The sequence below is a fragment of the Pipistrellus hanaki genome (genome assembly GCF_964339955.1).
Source record: "Pipistrellus hanaki genome assembly, chromosome: X".
In the NCBI taxonomy this organism is placed as follows: domain Eukaryota; kingdom Metazoa; phylum Chordata; class Mammalia; order Chiroptera; family Vespertilionidae; genus Pipistrellus; species Pipistrellus hanaki.
This window is the reverse complement of record NC_140524.1, coordinates 26,656,024-26,673,218: the sequence shown is the minus strand read 5'-3', so window position 1 is coordinate 26,673,218 and position 17,195 is coordinate 26,656,024. Positions and strand designations below refer to the sequence as shown.

Genomic DNA, 17,195 nt, shown 5'->3' with positions numbered 1-17,195 from the left:
TTGGGGGAAGAGTAGGTGGAGTCGTCAAGAGATCATGATCCCTCAAGGAGTTAGTCTCCAGGTTTAGCCATGAAGTACTAGGTCTCTGAACCCTTGTCTCTGTTTGCAGTAAATGTCCTTTCTGCCTTCCTCCTTGATCCCCTGCAGGACCCATGCAGTTCTGGGAGGGTGGTGATAGTACACATAGGTGTTTTTCCAGGTAGAGTCTATTCCATATGTTTGTGTTCGCTCCTTCAACAATGATTTTCTAAGTACCTATGTGAGCCACTCTAGTACTAAGCTCTGGAGATATAACCAAGATCAAAATATTAAAGCCATGATTTCATCTCCCAGGAAGTGACAGACCAGCAGGGAGACATAAGAAAGGAACAGGCTTGGAAGGGTCAGGAAAGTCTTTAAAAAATAATTTTACTGAATTCAGAGAGGAAGTGAGAGGGCGAGATAGAAATATCAATGATGAGAGAGAATCATTGATGGGCTGCCTCTTGCATGCCCCACACTGGGGATTGAGCCTGTAACCCAGGCCATGTGCCCTGACCAGGAATCAAACTGTGACCTCCTGGTTCACAGGTTGACACTCAACCATTGAGCACGCTGGCCAGGTAAGGGAAGCCTTCATAGAGACCAGGACCTTCCCCAGAGGGAAAAGGAGTCCAACACTGTGGGCAGACCACAGCTGGTACACAGAGAGAGGTCTGGAGGGGTGAGAGAGAAGCTTAGGGAACTGAAAGGAGTTTAGAGCATGAAGCAGGGAATACAAGGCTGAGAAAAATCATGCTTATTAGTAGCTCCAATTTGCTTGTTCTGATAGGCATGGCTTTCCTCCCTTCACCTACCCACTCCGTTGCAAAGAAAGCAGAATTTAATTTAGAAGAATCAGGTTTTATTTAGTGATGCGAACATTAAGAATATGCCTACATTGCTGAAATATTCACAAAAGACATGACCATTCACACTCATACACACAGAGGAAATCTGAATAAAAAAAAATGCTCCTTTATTCATCCAAACTGCTGTCAGGGACAGCAAAGTGCTTGCTTATTCCACTGGAAGGCTTCAGTCTTCGTGAATGTTGAATAGTTTAGCTACTTCATTTAGATCTTCATGTTGCTCACCGTCCTTAATGATCTGAGGGAGAGGAACAGGGGGTCACTACCATTCCATGTGCAATCTGGCCGGGCTGCACAATGGGGCAGCATGGGCCAGTCCCCAATCCCACTGGGAGGGAGTTGTGGAAACAGCTTTCTACCAACCCTAAATGAGTATGTACCAACTCTGGGGCCACCCAGCCAGATCCCAAGTGAAATAGAAGCATTGCTGAGCCAAGGCTGTATCTTTGTTCTGCTCAGGTACAATCTGACTTGGGTGGCTGGTCAAATGGTACCTGACCAGGGCACCCGATGAAGTCATAGGAGCATATTCCGGCTGCTCCTCCCGTCTTTCTCTATGAGCTATGAAAGGCACTTACCTTCCTTGCTATCGGCATTCGGTTGAAGATGTTCCACAGCACGATCCCCACCACCACTTTGTCCCTGAGGTAGAAGATAACACCTTTCCCGTAGTCTTCCCCTTCGACAGGGACCTGGGGCACGCCAGGGTTGCTTGGGAGAACAGGGATTTCTGTGGCCTCTGACTCTGTCTCACTCTCTGATCGAATACCAGTTCCTGTGGCCAATCCCCAAAACAAAAAACAAACAAAACAAAAACAGTTATATGAGTTTGGAAAATTCTAGAGGTATCTTTTGACACCTGCTTTAAGCTGCTTTAGATGATTTGTTTCTCTATGCCCTCTCATAAACACTGCCCTTTTTCAGCCCCTCTTCATTATCAAAGGCAACGAAAGCTCTTCTTGGTCAGCTCTTGGGCATTGCATCAGTCTGATCCAAAACTTTCCTCCTTTCCCTTCCCTTCCCATCTCATTTTATTTTATTAAATATATCTTTTATTGATTTCAGAAAGTAAGGGAGAGACAGAGAAACATCAATGATGAGAGAGAATCATTGATCAGCTGCTTCCTGCACTCCCCACACTGGGAATCGAGCCTGCAACCCAGGCATGTGCCCTGACCAGGAATCAAATCGTGATCTGCTAAGTCATAGGTTGATGCTCAACCACTGAGCCACTGGGCTCATTTTAAGTTTATACTATGGATATTTCCTGGTATCTGGATTTCTTCAAATTGCAAAAGACTTGCTCTTGTCCTCTGAGAAACATTCTAGAGTTGCATGGTCCAGTACAGAAGCCACATATAGCTATTCTAATTAAAATTAATCAAGTTTCAAAATATGTTAATTAAAATTCAGTTTATTTGCAGTAGCCACACTTCAAGTGCTAAACAGCCACCTGTGTCTAGTGGCTAATGTATTAGAGCAGAGACAGACGATGCTATCAGAATGAAAAGGTCTACTGTACAGTGCCACTATGAAGACAGTCTAGCCAAAGCAGAAGGCATTTCCATATGGAAAAACCACTGTGGAGGTGTTTCCTCCTGGTGCGAGTGGGGTGGGACAGGGGGTGGCATGGGGAGGGGGTACCTTGTCTTCTGAGAATAACCAGGTTCTAAGTAATATTGACCAGTGGACAGAATAGTGACCTGGAGTTGAAAAGTCCTCGGGTCCCTCTCCTGGATCCACTTCCCAGGAGAGGTCAGAATTAAGGAGTGGGTATATGTAATCAACTTGGATTACACAGAAAAAGGACCGACATCCTATATAATAAAAGTCTAATATGCAAATTGACCAAATGGCTGAATGACCTGCAGAGCAACCAATTGGTGGGGGGCAGGGCCCACAGTGGGTGGCATCACAAGTGGGAGGGCCCACAAGTGGGGGCCCTCCAATCGCCCCACTGGTCACCCCGCAGAGGGAGGCAATTGGTGGCAGCAGTGGTGGTGGAGCCAGCGAGCTGGTGGCACCAGAACAGCCAAGATGGGTGCCAGCAGGGGTCCCCCAATCGCCCTGGTAGTCGCCCCACAGATCGTCCCTGATCATCAGCCAGGCCTAGGGACCCTACCTGTGCATGAATTTTGTGCACCGGGCCTCTAGTATACATATAATGTCTTGTTTTCTCCTGCTTAAAGAGCAACTTGTCCTTGAAACACCTCTGACAAGAGTACATGGAGGTTAAATAACTTCAGCCAGGGTCATGAAAGGGAGAGAGAATAGGCCTAGAAGCTAATGAAAGATGTGTGGGGGAGAAAAATTCATTCCAAGAGAGTTGCCTCCCATCTAAAGAAAACCTGGCATTAAGATCTGATAAATGGAATTAGAGGCAGCTCAAGAATTACTCAGCCCAGTTCCCACTACCCAGGGTCCATGGAGAATAGCAGGCCCTAAACAACAACAACAACAAAAAACAAAATAAAAAAACGAAACAAAAACATCTAACAAGTTTAGGTTTCCTTTATTAGGCAGGTCTTCCTATTCCCTAGAGACAAACTAAACAACAGAGTAGCTGAGAGAGCCACTGTCCAGAGTCTAGGATGGAGACCTACAATATCTATGCCTATGCATTGACCAGGATACCTGATTTTCCCATCTCAAACCACTAAAGAGTGGGAAAACTTTTGGTTTGGTTTATTTATTTAAAATATATTTTTATTGATTTCAGAGAGGAAGAAGAGGGAAAGAGAGATGACTGAAACATCAATGATGAGAGAGAATAACTGATTGGCTGCCTTCTGCATGCCCCCTACTGGGCATGTGCCCTAAGTGGAAATCAAACCATGACCTCTTGGTTCATAGGTCAATGCTCAATCACTGTGCTGTGCTGAGAGAAGTGGTTGGCTTCCTTACCTGACTGCTCTGTGGCAGATTTCGGGTTATCTTGTGCAGATGCTTTTGCAAAGACACCAACCGTGGGCAAACTACTGTCCACAAGACCAATAGCTTCATAGCCAACATCAGGGCCCAAGTCACTCCTAAGGAAGAAGAGAGAAGAGGTTGCTCTGTGATGGACTGTAAAGAATTACACCATAGGACATTTTTCTCTAATGACACCACACTTTTATGCCAACCAAGGAACTTGGTGTGTGTGGCAACAAGAGAAACACCAAATTGATCTGTCTCCTGCTAGGGCACTTGGGTAGAGCACAAGCACTTGAGAACAATTGTGAAAAAGCATGGTTCTCCCAAACTTTTATTTTCCTTAAGAAGCCATTATACATATCACATATCCATACAACATTCTACACTTTCTTCAATTTAGTCATGCTTTTATCCCATACCACATTTGGGGAATGATGGGTTCCCCTCATTTACTATTCACTATCTTTCTTTAACTTATCCTAAAACTATCTTTTAGAAGTTTTAAAGAGTGATCCATATTTATGGAATTCGGAATCAGGGATATTTTATGATTTCATTAACTGACAATTTTCCATTTTAGCCTTCATTTTTTAAGGCCAGAATGCTTTCTATAAAGGAGTACCTTCACCTAGTTGGTCATTTTAATTGTTCTTGGAAAGTTTCCCTATCACCATTGTACTGTTCTTAATATGCTAGGAACATCACAGAATATTTGCAGCATAGACACACCATGTGCGTAATCATCTAGGGTGCTTGAGCTATTCTGTTTCTGGTCCTCTACATTTTGTTATCTTTTTGGCCACAGAAGCTCATTGGACTGGTGTCTTCAGGGAACAGTCTATAATGACTTCTTGCTTTCTGTTCCTGGGACTTAGCTGACAATTGTATAGCTGTGGACTATTTTTTTTCCTAACTGCATTATCTTATGTGTATTGACCCTGAAATCCATCTATTATGTTTTTGTTGCCCACTCAGAAAACTGTGTGTGATCATCCTAAAATGTATTCTCCTCAGCTGAGAATTTCCCTTATAGGTTTCTGAAACCCTGACGTTTTTTAAGTAACCCATCTTTCAAATCAACAAGATGAGAGTGTGCCAAACAGGGCCTGCCCCAGTACTCAGGAATGTCCATTGGTAAGTTTTTGCTACCCAGAGAACTGACTATTTACGCCTGACTTTGAACTCTTGGTGTTAAGGGTTACAGATGAGTAGGCTGCCTTTTTGTTCAGCCTGTTAGGTGCAATAGGGTTACCAGCAAAGAAAAAATTAAAATATACTGTTGTCTATACCTAAACAGTACACTTTTGTACCACCTACTATAACTTGAATTCTGAGTTATTTTAATAGGAAGTGCCAATGCCCTCTCCATTCATTCACCTCGTCTAAGCTATGCCAAATGGGACCCTTTTACCAGAAGGCTGATCTGGAGTAAAATGTGTGGACATGAGAAGGAATCTCCCCAACCCATCCCACACAAAGCTAACTGACCCACAAGGAAACCAATCCATAACTCTGGTTCCATTAATTCTGTTCTAACCAATTGAGTCCTTAAGGCACAGAACTATTACCAGAACATTGACTGATGCCAGTATGGCTTAGCAGCTCCAGTCATATTTTCTCCAGCCAATCTTCCGCTCACAACAGCATGATCATGGTGCTCTACTCGCCTCCTACCTAATTTTATATCATAGAAGCATGCAGCATCTCCTGCCTTTGGAGAAAAATACATTACATGAGCACATGATTAAAAAAGAAAAAGCAAGTTAAAGACAGAAAATAAACTTTTGGAGTTCAAAAATGCTTGTGACATCAACTAATTAATACTTCCATCTACAAGCCAGAATCATATATACACTATCGAAAGTATCTGAGTTTGGCTCAGTGGTAGAGCATCGGTCTATGGACTGAAAGGTCCCAGGTTCGATTCCAGGCAAGGGCATGTACCTTGGTTGCGGGCACATCCCCAGTGGAGGGGGTGCAAGAGGCAGCTGGTCGATGTTTCTCTCTCATCGACGTTTCTAGCTCTCCATCTCTCTCCCTTCCTCTCTGTAAAATATCAATAAAGTATATTAAAAAAAAACAGGAACTATTTTTTAAAAAAGTATCTGAGATTCCATTTTAAAAAAATATTTTATGTTTCTACAAAGCTAACTTAAACCTTCTATGTCTAGCTCATACCTATTTCTTCTTATTCTGCGCTTAACAGAGACAGAATATTTAATAACCACGATTTGCAGAATATTCTTTCCTATGTGTGGAAACCAGTTTTTTAGATGTAACTGCCTCTTACCTAGAAATCTTTTTGAAGATTTTTTTTGTTATTTGGTATTCACCCATTCATTCATTCAACAAATATTTATGGAATATTTCTTCTGTACAAAGCATTATACTGTCTGGGTTGCTGAGACAAACCTGGCAGGGACTTTGCCCACAAGGAGTGTATAACCTAGTTGAGGAAGGTACAGCATTGCTACTCACAATGCAAACAAGAAATGTGCCATGTGAGAGATACAAATCAAGTGAGCTCAGTGTTTCACGGACGAAGAACCCTTGGCTGGAGGTAAACGAGGCCAGTTTCATAAAGCAGGTGGTATAACCCTTTGCTCACTTTTGTGGCTATTCAGATTTCCCCAAAGACTTCCCTAAAACTCAACACGTGAAGCACATGTGTCAAACACAAGGCCCGCGGGCCAAATCCAGCCCGCCAGGCCTTGCAATGTGGCCCGCACTGCACTGTCATCACTGCACTCCGCTGTCAGTTTATGACATTGTCAGTTTATGACTGTTCAGTAAACCATTCGGCCCACGATTTAGGCTGGATTTTAGATTTTGGCCCCTTCTCTGATTGAGTTTGACACCCCTAAGTCATGAAGCATCGATCAGACTGTCAAACCTCAGAGGGAAGGTAGGGGAGGGTGGGGGTAAGGGGGAGAGATCAACCAAAGGACTTGTATGCATGCATATAAGCCTAACCAGTGGTCATGGACAACAGGAAGGTGGGGGCATGCACGAGGAGGGGTTTGGGATGGGAATGGGGGGATGAGGACAAATATGTGATACCGTAATCAATAAAGAAATAAAAAAATCAACACATGGGCAATAGTGCAATAAATTATGAAATCCTCTTAATGGAATATTATGCAGTCATTAATCTGTTTACAAAATCTGAAGCAATATGGAAAATACATGAAAATCTTAAGTGAAAAATAAAAGAATACAAATATTCATACATAGTATGCTCGCCATGACCGTCTAAGACAAAGGACAAAAAAAACACAACAAAAAAAACCCCCAAAAAAACTATGCACAAGAAAATGAAGGGAAGGAAATACACACAGACACACACACACACACAGACACACACACTACATGGTGGGGATGGGCTAGAAGAGGTCAATGGGGAAAAAAGGGGGGTCATATGTAACACTTTTAACAATGAAGATTTAAAAATAAATAAAAAAGAGAATAAACAAACAAAACCTATACAACACAAATAGCGGTTGCTATAGGTGATTTCTTTCTCCCTTTCTCCTACTTGTTTGTCTTCCACATTTAGTGTTTTTCTTTTATAACAAGTTAAAAAACACCTTTAATATTCCTATGTCCTTCACTGCAGAGTCCAGAATCAAACACAATGCATTTGTAATGATTTAACAATGGGGAAATTACCTAATGGTTCCTACACACTATAGTCTTGTTTGTGTCACAACAGATTTTTAAAAACAGCTAAAAATAGTTCTCAAGGAAAACGAAATTGGAGTAATTTTCCTTTCTAGAAAATGTCATCAAATTGCCTCATTCTCTATTCCCTGGACTCATGTTCAGGCAAAGGGAACAGCAGATCACTCTGAGAGCCATGCACACGCCCGCCAGGGTAATGCCAATGGCTGCTGCCAACAGCACCGGAAGAGCTCTAGTTCTGTAGGCATGCACACTGCTCATTTCTTTCTCCACTAGTTTGCAGCATGAGACCATACCTGTTCTTGTAAAGCAAGCAGTGCATAAATATCTGTTCTCTACTCTTGGCCTCCAAAGACTCCAATCCTATTGTGGTAAGCTACTAAGGAGCTTTAGCACCCCATCGGGCAGACTTGCTCCTAGGCTGGGGACAAGGAACCATGCCTGGTCTCGCTGTAGCGTACTTACCACCCAAATGTTAGAGCGTGCTTGGAGCTCTGCATTTACCCGGAAGCCACCGAAATCTGAGTCTATTTCTAGTCCACCAGTCTTAGCCAACTCAACATTGGGCTCTAGGCCCACAGCTGCCACTATGTGGTCAGTTTCTACCTGAGGGAAAAAAGAAATAATTTGGTCAGTTACCACAGTTTCCATGTATAGCAACTGCATGTGATTCATTAAGAATTGGGGGTTTACAAAAAAAATCATTGGTTAACTCTGATAAGCAGATTTTTTATACATATGTATATTTTTTAAATTGATTTCAGAGAGGGAGAGAAAGAGATAAAAACATCAATGATGAGAGAGAATCATTGATTGGCTGCCTCCTGCATGCCCCAAACTTGAGGATTGAACCCACAACTCAGGCTTGTGCCCTGACCAGGAATTAAACCATGAACTCCTGGTTCATAGGTCAATGCTCAACTACTGAGCCATGCCGGCTGGGCTCTGGGAAACAGATTTTAAGTTCTACTTCATAAAGTACCCCTGCCCACATACCCCATATCACTTGAAGAGAAATCTGCCACCCTAGTCAGATCTCAGACATTTGTAATGTGATAGGAAGGGGCAATGGGAAAGTGGGTCACAGGTGTTTACTCTGGCTCTCACCATTCTTATTTTAATGCATGGCCAGTTCATTCAGAAAAAATCATGACAGTTTAGTGGTGGCTGCCAAGAAAACTAATCTGCTGGTATCAAATGAAGGAGTCAGAATGAAGAAAGGGGAGGGAAGGCCTAGAAGTCTTCTGGCAGCCTGTCTCCCACTCCTTACCTTCCGGCCATCTTTCAGCTTGATGAGTAACCTGCCACCGCTGACTCCAACTGATTGCACAATGGCGTTGGGCAGCACCTTCACCCCCTCTGTGAAGGCAAACAAAACCTGACGTTGAGCCGGTGAGCCTACCAACTTTATGAAGATCAGGGAAACAGACTAGAGGGAAGCACAATGTCACAAAACCAGTAATCATCAGTATGCAGGCAGCCTTGGAGAGCCGCAAAAAAACTATACTCGCAGTTCATTTCCAGCACTTCCAGGAATTTGGTGCATCAGATTCGAACCTACATGAACTTGGCTGACTGGAGAATGGAAGAAACATTTCATCTGCCTGGTGATATGGTTTATGCCAAAGGGGTTCCCAAAGAAGCAAACACTGCATTAGGCCTGAATCAAAGGAAAGGGTGGCAGCGTATGGCAAGAGTCCCTCTACCTCGTCTGACTTTTTCCATGGTCCAGTTGCTGAGGTATTCGGGGAGGATCTTTCCCATATTTCCTTTCTCAGGGAAGAGTTGAATCACTTCGGTGCCGGAGGCCTGAGCTGGGAAAAAGAAAAAGAGTAGGTTTAGCAGGAGGCAAAAGCCAGCCCTAAGACTGGAAGAGAAGTAAAGGACCAATAGGCAGGCGGCCATTTAGTACAGAAAAGACAATGTTCTGACTCGGGCCAGAGCTCCCATATGTGGGGCACTGGGGCACGAGGGCATTCACAAAGCAAATACAACAGATGCCAGAACTGCTGTCCCTGGATGTGACTACATACTCTCAACTCACGCACTTGCACCCAGGCTCACACAAGTGCCTTGGGACCTCTGAATAGAGAGCACTCCCCTGAGAATATGCGCTGATTTCACACAGCTTAAGAAAAACGGTTGCCATGAAACATTCAAGCCAGGACTCGCAGATATATCATGCTGGGAACCACCATGTGTCTGAAGGAAGTTTTTTACTTTTACTGGGAGCAGCAGTTCAAAGATATGTACACCTCTGCAGTTTACACTGCTCTTACCATCTTAATAACTCACTTTGCTTAGTATTTTATTTCTAAGGAATCTTGGCCTGGAGGCTAGAGGAAAGGAAAGAAAACGCTGCTGATCAGTTGCTCAAATGGCAGCTTTGTGGTTACTAAAAGATTCCCTCATCAGAACTGGTCTCAGGATTAGTCTCTGAACTAGTCCCAGAACTAGCTTTTCACCATATAAAGCTCAGTCAAACACTTTTGACTGATCCAGGCAAATGCATATCTGGAATTTATGAAAGCCCCCAAAAGCATGTGATATCAGACCAGAGAAGAAAATCGAGGTCACCCCAATACTCACCTTTTCTGCCAAGAGCACAGGCCAGTTCACTACCAAGGAAGCCCCCACCGATAATTGTAATCGACTTGACTTCCCGGGAAATCTTCTCTAAGGTTCTAAAGTCTCCAATCTGCAGGATCACACCAGTTTAGTTCATTGATTTCCCAAAGGGCATAGGATGATAATACCCGGACATATTTTATGCTAAATCTTTGACAACAGTAATTTGCACATAAAATCTCCTTGTATAAAGTGGCTCAATTATAGCCCATTTGCTATTTTTCAGCATTAAAGTAGTGTTCTTATTGTAATACTTTAATATCAAAGAATTACATCGCTTATGGGGGGCATTGACTTCTAATATAAGTAAAGCCTGGAAATAGGTTTTGTAGCTGAAATGCCTAAGTTTGAAATCTAACTTAGCCATTTATTGCCCAAGTCACCTCACCAAGCTACTTACCCTTCTATGCTTCAGTTACATCTACTATAAAATGAAGAAAATAACTGTAACAGTTGATTTTATGAGAAAAAATAGATGACATGTAAATAAAGCACTTCCTAAGAGAAAACTGCATCCATATAAAATGCTTGACAGAAGATAATTATTGAATTATTGTTTTTTTATTTGAATGATCAGAATAGGAAACCCCAAAGAGGATAGGTGACTTTCTCAAGGCCACACACTTGTTAGTGTCCTTTTTTTAATAATTGGAAGATGAGTTTGTTTTTTTAAATATGTTTTTATTGATTTTTTAGCGAGAGAGGAAGGGAGAGGGAAAGATAGAGATATTAATGAGAGATAATCGGCTGCCTCAAGCACATCCCCTACTGGAGATGGAGCCCGAAATTGGGCATTTGCCCTGAGCTGGAATCCAACGGATGACCTCTTGGTTCATGGGTTGACATTCAATCACTGAACCACACCAGCTGGGCTTGTTCGTGTTCTTTAACTATCTATGTCACATTTCAGAATAGCCCATGTTATTGATGTATATTTCTTTCTCCAGTGTCACACTCGATCTGACAAAAGTGGTTCTCAACTGGGGGCAGTTTTGCCCCTTCACCCCAGGAGACATTTGGCAATGTCTGGAGATATTTTTGGCTATCACAACTGGGTGGGGAGGTGCTGCTTTTAGCTAGTGGGTAGAGTCCAGGGACATTGCTAAACATCCTACAATGCACAGGACAGCCCCGCTCAGCAATTATCCAGCTTAAAATGTCAGCAGTGCAAAGGCTGACAAACCTTATTCTGCCCAGAACTTCAAGGACAGTACAAATCTTTTAAAACATCCATCGGAGTGGCTGGAAATTTTCAGCAGTTTTCATAAAGCAAAGCAGTGATAAAAAGCAAACCCTCTTTCCTTCTTCACTTAGGTACTCAGAAACCTTTCTCTCCAAAATCTTCACTATTGAGCTTGCAATGAAAGATGCCAAGAGGCTCTAAGGAGTTCCAATGACTCAAATGCATCAGGAAAAAACAACGATGGAAGGGCTGCCGGAAGGAACTATAGCAAGCAATAAAAAAACACCAAATGTATTTTTCTCCTAGGAGCTTAAAACCCTTGAGTGAGTTATTTGAGGTGCAGAGAGAGGAAGTGACTTGCTCAAGGCCAAATAATCAGCCTGTAGAAGAGCCATAGAGAGAACTCGAATCTCCCAGTTCCTGGGTGGGTACTTGGGAACCACAGGATAATGCTGCCTCTTTAAAATCGACACACCGAAAGCACTAAAGCAGACAATTACCTTTCTGAAAAGTGTTGTTCTACTCTTCACCTCTGCTCCAGCCCTATCAATGGCAGAAAGAGTTCTTGGAGTGCCTCCTGGAAATAAGAGGAAAACCCAATAAGCAGGAGCTAGCCCACATGACCTCCCACAAAGGTTTGTGCTGTGATGTGTGTGCTCCTGCTGGTACCAGGGCAGCACAACTGGACAGGAGGCTTTGTTATTGCAGCTCCGCTCACAGCAGGCTTTTATTTATTTCCTTTGAGAAGCAGATTTAAGATTGTCTCTTCAAAGGGCCCCGCCCTCCTTGCAGATGGTCACAAGGCCTAACTTTTTGCTTCCCCTTTCTCCTCCACTAGTTTCTCACCAGATAACATAGCTACCTTTGTTTAAGCAACTGCTTTGGTCTTCTCTCTCTCTCTCTCTCTCTCTCTCTCTCTCTCTCTCTCTTTTTAAAAATATATTTTATTGATTTTGAACAGAGAGGAAGGGAGAGAGATAAGAGAGTTAGAAACATCGATGAGAGAGAGTCATTGATCAGCTTCCTCTTGCACAACCCCTACTGGGGATATGCCCACAACCAAGGTACATGCCCTTGACCGGAATCGAACCTGGGACCCTTCAGTCCCCAAGCCGATGCTCTATCCATTGAGCCAAACCAGTTTCGGCTTGGTCTCCTCTCTTGATTTCTTTCTTTTTAATATATTTTTATTGATTTCAGAGAAGAAGGGAGAGGGAGACAGAGATTGAAACATCAATGATGAGAGAGAATCATTGATCGGCTGCCTCCTGCATGCCCCACATAGGGGATCTGGGATCAAACCAGCCAAAATCCGGGCATGTGCCCTGGCCAGGAACCACAACCTCCTGGTTCAAAGGTTGACGCTCAACCACTGAGCCATGCCAGCTGGGCCCCTCTCTTGATTTCTGATTAGAATGGGCAGTGAAGCCACAAAGCTATATCACTTTCAGGGTAGAGGGCACAGTGCAGGGGCTAAGCAGGGAGAGAGAGAAAAAGCAATCCTCTTTAATACACATCCATGTATTTTGGGGAAAGAACAGCAAGGACAATCTAGAAATGCTGCTGATGTGATGCCAATAGTTAGCTGGACTCTGTACCAAGATAAGGATACCCACTTCAGAGAGTCTGGGTTTTGGTTTTCTTAAGATTAAGTAATACCTTCTATACTAAAACTTGAATGAGCTATATATCAGAGAAGAAAATCATCTCTAGAATTCTCACCTGTTGCAATCAAGCACTTTTCATAGGTTATCTGAGAGCCATCATTAAGTTTCGCCGTGTTGCCTCTCACATCTAGATGTACTACCTGGTACAGTCATAAAGACACACAAAAAGATATAAGGATAAATTAGCTTTAAAACATTTTTATTGAGATATAATTCACTTAACATAAAATTCACCATTTTAAAGAGGTTATTAGTACATTCACAGGGCTGTGCAGCCATCAGCACTATAATTCCAGATCAATTCCATTACTCCAAAAAGTAACCCTGTACCTTTCAGCCATCAGGCCTAATGGGAAGAATTAGTTCTTGACCTAAGTTGATCAACCCTTAAGAAACCATTTCTGGATAATCATTCGGCACCAGGTTCTGGTACCCAGTTTCTTCAGGTGGCTCTTATTCCCTAAGCACCCAACCTTAGAGCAAGTCCCTACAGTCTCAAAGTTCCTGCTCAATTTGTAGAGATGAGAAACAGGGACAGACTTATCTGTTTGGTGCTTTTGAACCCTGACTCAACTCTCCTACATCGTATTCATTTTTACACGATGCTTTGTACAACTTCTAACCCTCAGTAAAACTTAGCTGCTTCCCAAGACTGCTCCTTCCTCCCACACTCCTCCCATCACAAGCCCAGGAGGGGTGTTGGCTGCTGCTGCTTCCAAATCCTGCTTCCTCATCCCCGTCTGAGGGACAACTACCTACAAATCACTGTTATCCGGCTACGTCACAGCCACTCCTCCTCATTCACTGAAGACCTGCAAACGTGGCTCATACTTTTCCTGAGTCACATCCAGAATCTTGTTGTTATCCCTTATCCTCTACTTCTACCTCAGATATCCCACTCTTTGGTCACAATTTTCCATCCTTCCAGTTTTCTCTCAGTCCCATTATCATCTATAGTTGCTTTCAATTTTTTCTGCCCAGCAATCTATTCCATCCCACTGTTCTTTTGCCAGCACCCTTAATTCCCTTGAACCCTATTCCATCTTAAGGTGAAAAGCTTGAGCTTTGGAGTCATAGAGACTGGGGTTCTTATTAGTGGTGAGACAATTCATTCAAGACATATTTATTAGGCACCTACTATATGTCAGGCATTGTGCTAAGTGCTGGGGATACAATGGTGAGAAAGATACCTTACCTACCTTCAGAGGGTATTAGAAAAGCAGATAATTTAACAAATTCTATAATCAAGTATGAGAAATCAAGTGAGAAATGCTCTGATAAGGAAAGTACAGACAGTGCTAGGAACATAATACAGGTACACCCAATCAAGTTTTCTGGAGGCAATGATATACACTGAGATCAGATGGAGAGTAACTTCTTTAGCAGTTAAGCTTCTTCTTCAATCCCACCCCACTCCTCAACCTTCATACTGATCACTCTCACAAAACCACATGGTAGCCTAATTTATTGCAAAAACAAGTGAAGACATTAGATATGACTTTTCTCAGCTTCCCTCTTCCCAACCCCCAAATAAAAACCTTAGTTCCTTTCTTCCAGCTTCCAGGATGAGGTGTCTTTTTTAAAAAAATATATATTTTATTGATTTTTTTTACAGAGAGGAAGAGAGAGGGAAAGAGAGTTAGAAACATCAATGAGAGAGAATCATCGATCAGCTGCCTCTTGCACACCCCCTACTGGGGATGTGCCCACAACCAAAGTACATGGCCTTGACCAGAATCGAACCCAGGACCTTTCAGTCCGCAGGCCAACGCTATATCCATTGAGCCAAACCGGTTTCGGCTAGGATGAGATGTCTTTTTTGTTATCTTTCTGTGCCTTTCCCTCCCAGAATCTTCCCCTTTCAGTTACCCACTCATTACCCTACCTCTCCTGACATCTTGGATCTTCAGCCCATTAACATGCTTAAGTCTGACCCATCCTGAGTCTCACTTTTGATTCTAGGTCCTCCTCAAGTCTGTCCAATTGCCACCACTCTTTTCTCATTTAAATCTTTTGAAAGAGTAGTTTATCAACTGTTTCCTAATTTCCCAATGACATCTGTGCCACTAAATCAAATGAGTCATTTCATAATTCTTACCAGATTCCTTTGCTGCAGTAACACTGTGGATCACGTCTTCCTCCTTGAAACTCTCAACTTCAGCCAGTCCTGGGCTCTCCTCATACTGCCCATTAACTTCTTTCCTAGTCTCCTTAGTGGACTCTTCTTCTTAAACCTGCTTCCTACAAGTTGGGATCCCAGGATTCCATCCCCACCATACTCCTCATACTCCTCTTCTGACTATAGAACTTCTCCATGGGAGACCTCACTCACTCTCATGGTTACAATTTCTACATGTATGTGGATAATGCTTGAATCTCTGAGCCCAGACCTCTCCCCTGAACGTCACAGTCATAGATCCACTCTCACATAACCACCTTGTATTCTGGACTTGTACTTTCTGCTCTGTCGGTACCTAGCTGCTTATGTTTCCCTACATTGAACATATTTTTTCATACCCTTGTGCCTTTCCTTATGCTGTTCCTTTTTACTTGAATGCTCTTCACTTCACTCTAATCTTGTGAATACCTCTTCATTCCACAGAGTCCCCATTCTGTAAGACTTTCTCCTCCAGGAAGCCTTCCCTGAAACCATCACTATACTGGGCATGCTTCCTAGTAATTCCTACAATATACTGTGCATCTTTTAAAAATTCTTCACCCAAGAATATGTTTCCATTGATTTTGAGAGAGAGAGAGAGAGAGAGAGAGAGAGAGAGAGAGAGAGAGAGACTGACTGATTGGCCAGGGCTACTGTGCATATTTTTTCTCATTCTACATCTTGTTTTGATTATCTGTTTATATTTCTGCCTAATACTGTTAGCCCCTAGAGGGCAAGGGCCTGTGTGTTATTTACACATAGGGGATGTATAATATATAAATAATGTCTCAAACATATACCCATCTTCTCTGCCTAATGTTCCTTTACAGAAGTGGGCCTGTCCCTACCACAGGTCCCTCCACTTGTGCTCTGATCTCATCTATTGAGCTTTGCTCCTGATAATCATTCCATTTGTAGGGGAACACCACCCTTAGTTTAAAAATGCACTCTAATACTTCCCGTCAACAAAAGTGAAACATAGCACAAACATACCACCCTGTGCCCCACTAATACCTCTAATAACTGCTCCCGTTACTCAAGCGCTTACCTTTGTAAAGGCTGACAATATTTTCCATGCTGAAGTTATGCCTCAATTATTTTACTACCCTGAATACACATTTGCCATTTTCTTATCATCAATAACCCCAAATAAATGTTAGTGTGGAGAAATAAGAAGAAAGGACAGAGATGCACATCAGGAGAGGGAACAACTTCGGGGTCATGGTCCTCAATGATTTGAACTTCCTCAGAAAGGTCAGTTGGCATGCTACTCTAGGTTCTGGTGCTTTCCCCAAGAAGACACACTAAGCATTGTAAACTGGCACTATTAATCCTAAAATGACTCAATCCTTCTTTGATAAACTACAAGGGCAGGACAGAAAAAAATGATACTGGGAATACAAGTCACCATACTCGTTGCCCACACAGGCACATATGTGGAACCTGACAACGGAAGCAGTCCACTTGCTCACCTTCTTCCCAGTGAGGACAGCCACACCACCATTCTCAATGTGAGGCAGGTCCTGAGCAGAGACGTAGAAAGAAGGCGGCTGGAAATATATGCTGTGCGGAGAAAAGGGAGAAGATGTTATAAGCACCTGGAACTGCTATCAACTTCCCCCACAAATTTAATAAAATTGTTTCCATCATGAAAAACTTTTAGGAACATTTTCCAATATAAGTCTCCAGGGCCACTAAATCTTGGTTGTGACTTACATATACAGAGGTATTTTAAATCAGTGGTTGTCAACTGGGGGCGATTTTGCCCCTTCCCTGGGGCATTTGGTAATATCTGAAGACATTTTTGGCTACAACAGCTTGTGGGGGAGGAATGCTACTAGTATCCAGTGGGTAGAGGCCAGGGATGTTGTTGAACATCCAATCGCCACAGACCACCCTTACAACAAATAATTACTCAACCCCAAATGTCAACAGTACGAAGGCTGAGAAACACTGTTCTGTATTTAGGTTCATTTCAAAATTAGAATAAGAGGTATTCTCTAGGCACACATTCACCCAATGAGCTGTGCAGATGGCACTGGTCTATGGTCTAGTTCCTGAGATTATTTGCC

The 17,195-nt window shown here is 42.8% G+C and overlaps 1 protein-coding gene across 2 annotated transcripts in view; it reads right to left on the bottom strand.

Annotated features, from left to right (window-relative positions):
- Positions 1 to 981: 981 nt before the first annotated feature.
- Positions 982 to 17,195, bottom strand: part of AIFM1 (apoptosis inducing factor mitochondria associated 1) — a 35,460-nt gene continuing 19,246 nt past the window's right edge. For both annotated transcript variants that reach the window (XM_084870722.1, XM_084870721.1), the window contains exons 6-16: positions 16,596 to 16,686; positions 13,021 to 13,105; positions 11,799 to 11,875; positions 10,077 to 10,185; positions 9,194 to 9,301; positions 8,758 to 8,846; positions 7,953 to 8,093; positions 5,375 to 5,517; positions 3,795 to 3,919; positions 1,469 to 1,665; positions 982 to 1,128 (exon numbers count right to left, since the gene is read on the bottom strand). In XM_084870722.1, coding sequence (XP_084726848.1) covers positions 1,057 to 1,128; positions 1,469 to 1,665; positions 3,795 to 3,919; positions 5,375 to 5,517; positions 7,953 to 8,093; positions 8,758 to 8,846; positions 9,194 to 9,301; positions 10,077 to 10,185; positions 11,799 to 11,875; positions 13,021 to 13,105; positions 16,596 to 16,686 — 1,237 coding nt within the window. In that variant the 3' untranslated portion in view covers positions 982 to 1,056. The remainder of the gene's footprint in view (positions 1,129 to 1,468; positions 1,666 to 3,794; positions 3,920 to 5,374; positions 5,518 to 7,952; positions 8,094 to 8,757; positions 8,847 to 9,193; positions 9,302 to 10,076; positions 10,186 to 11,798; positions 11,876 to 13,020; positions 13,106 to 16,595; positions 16,687 to 17,195) is intronic.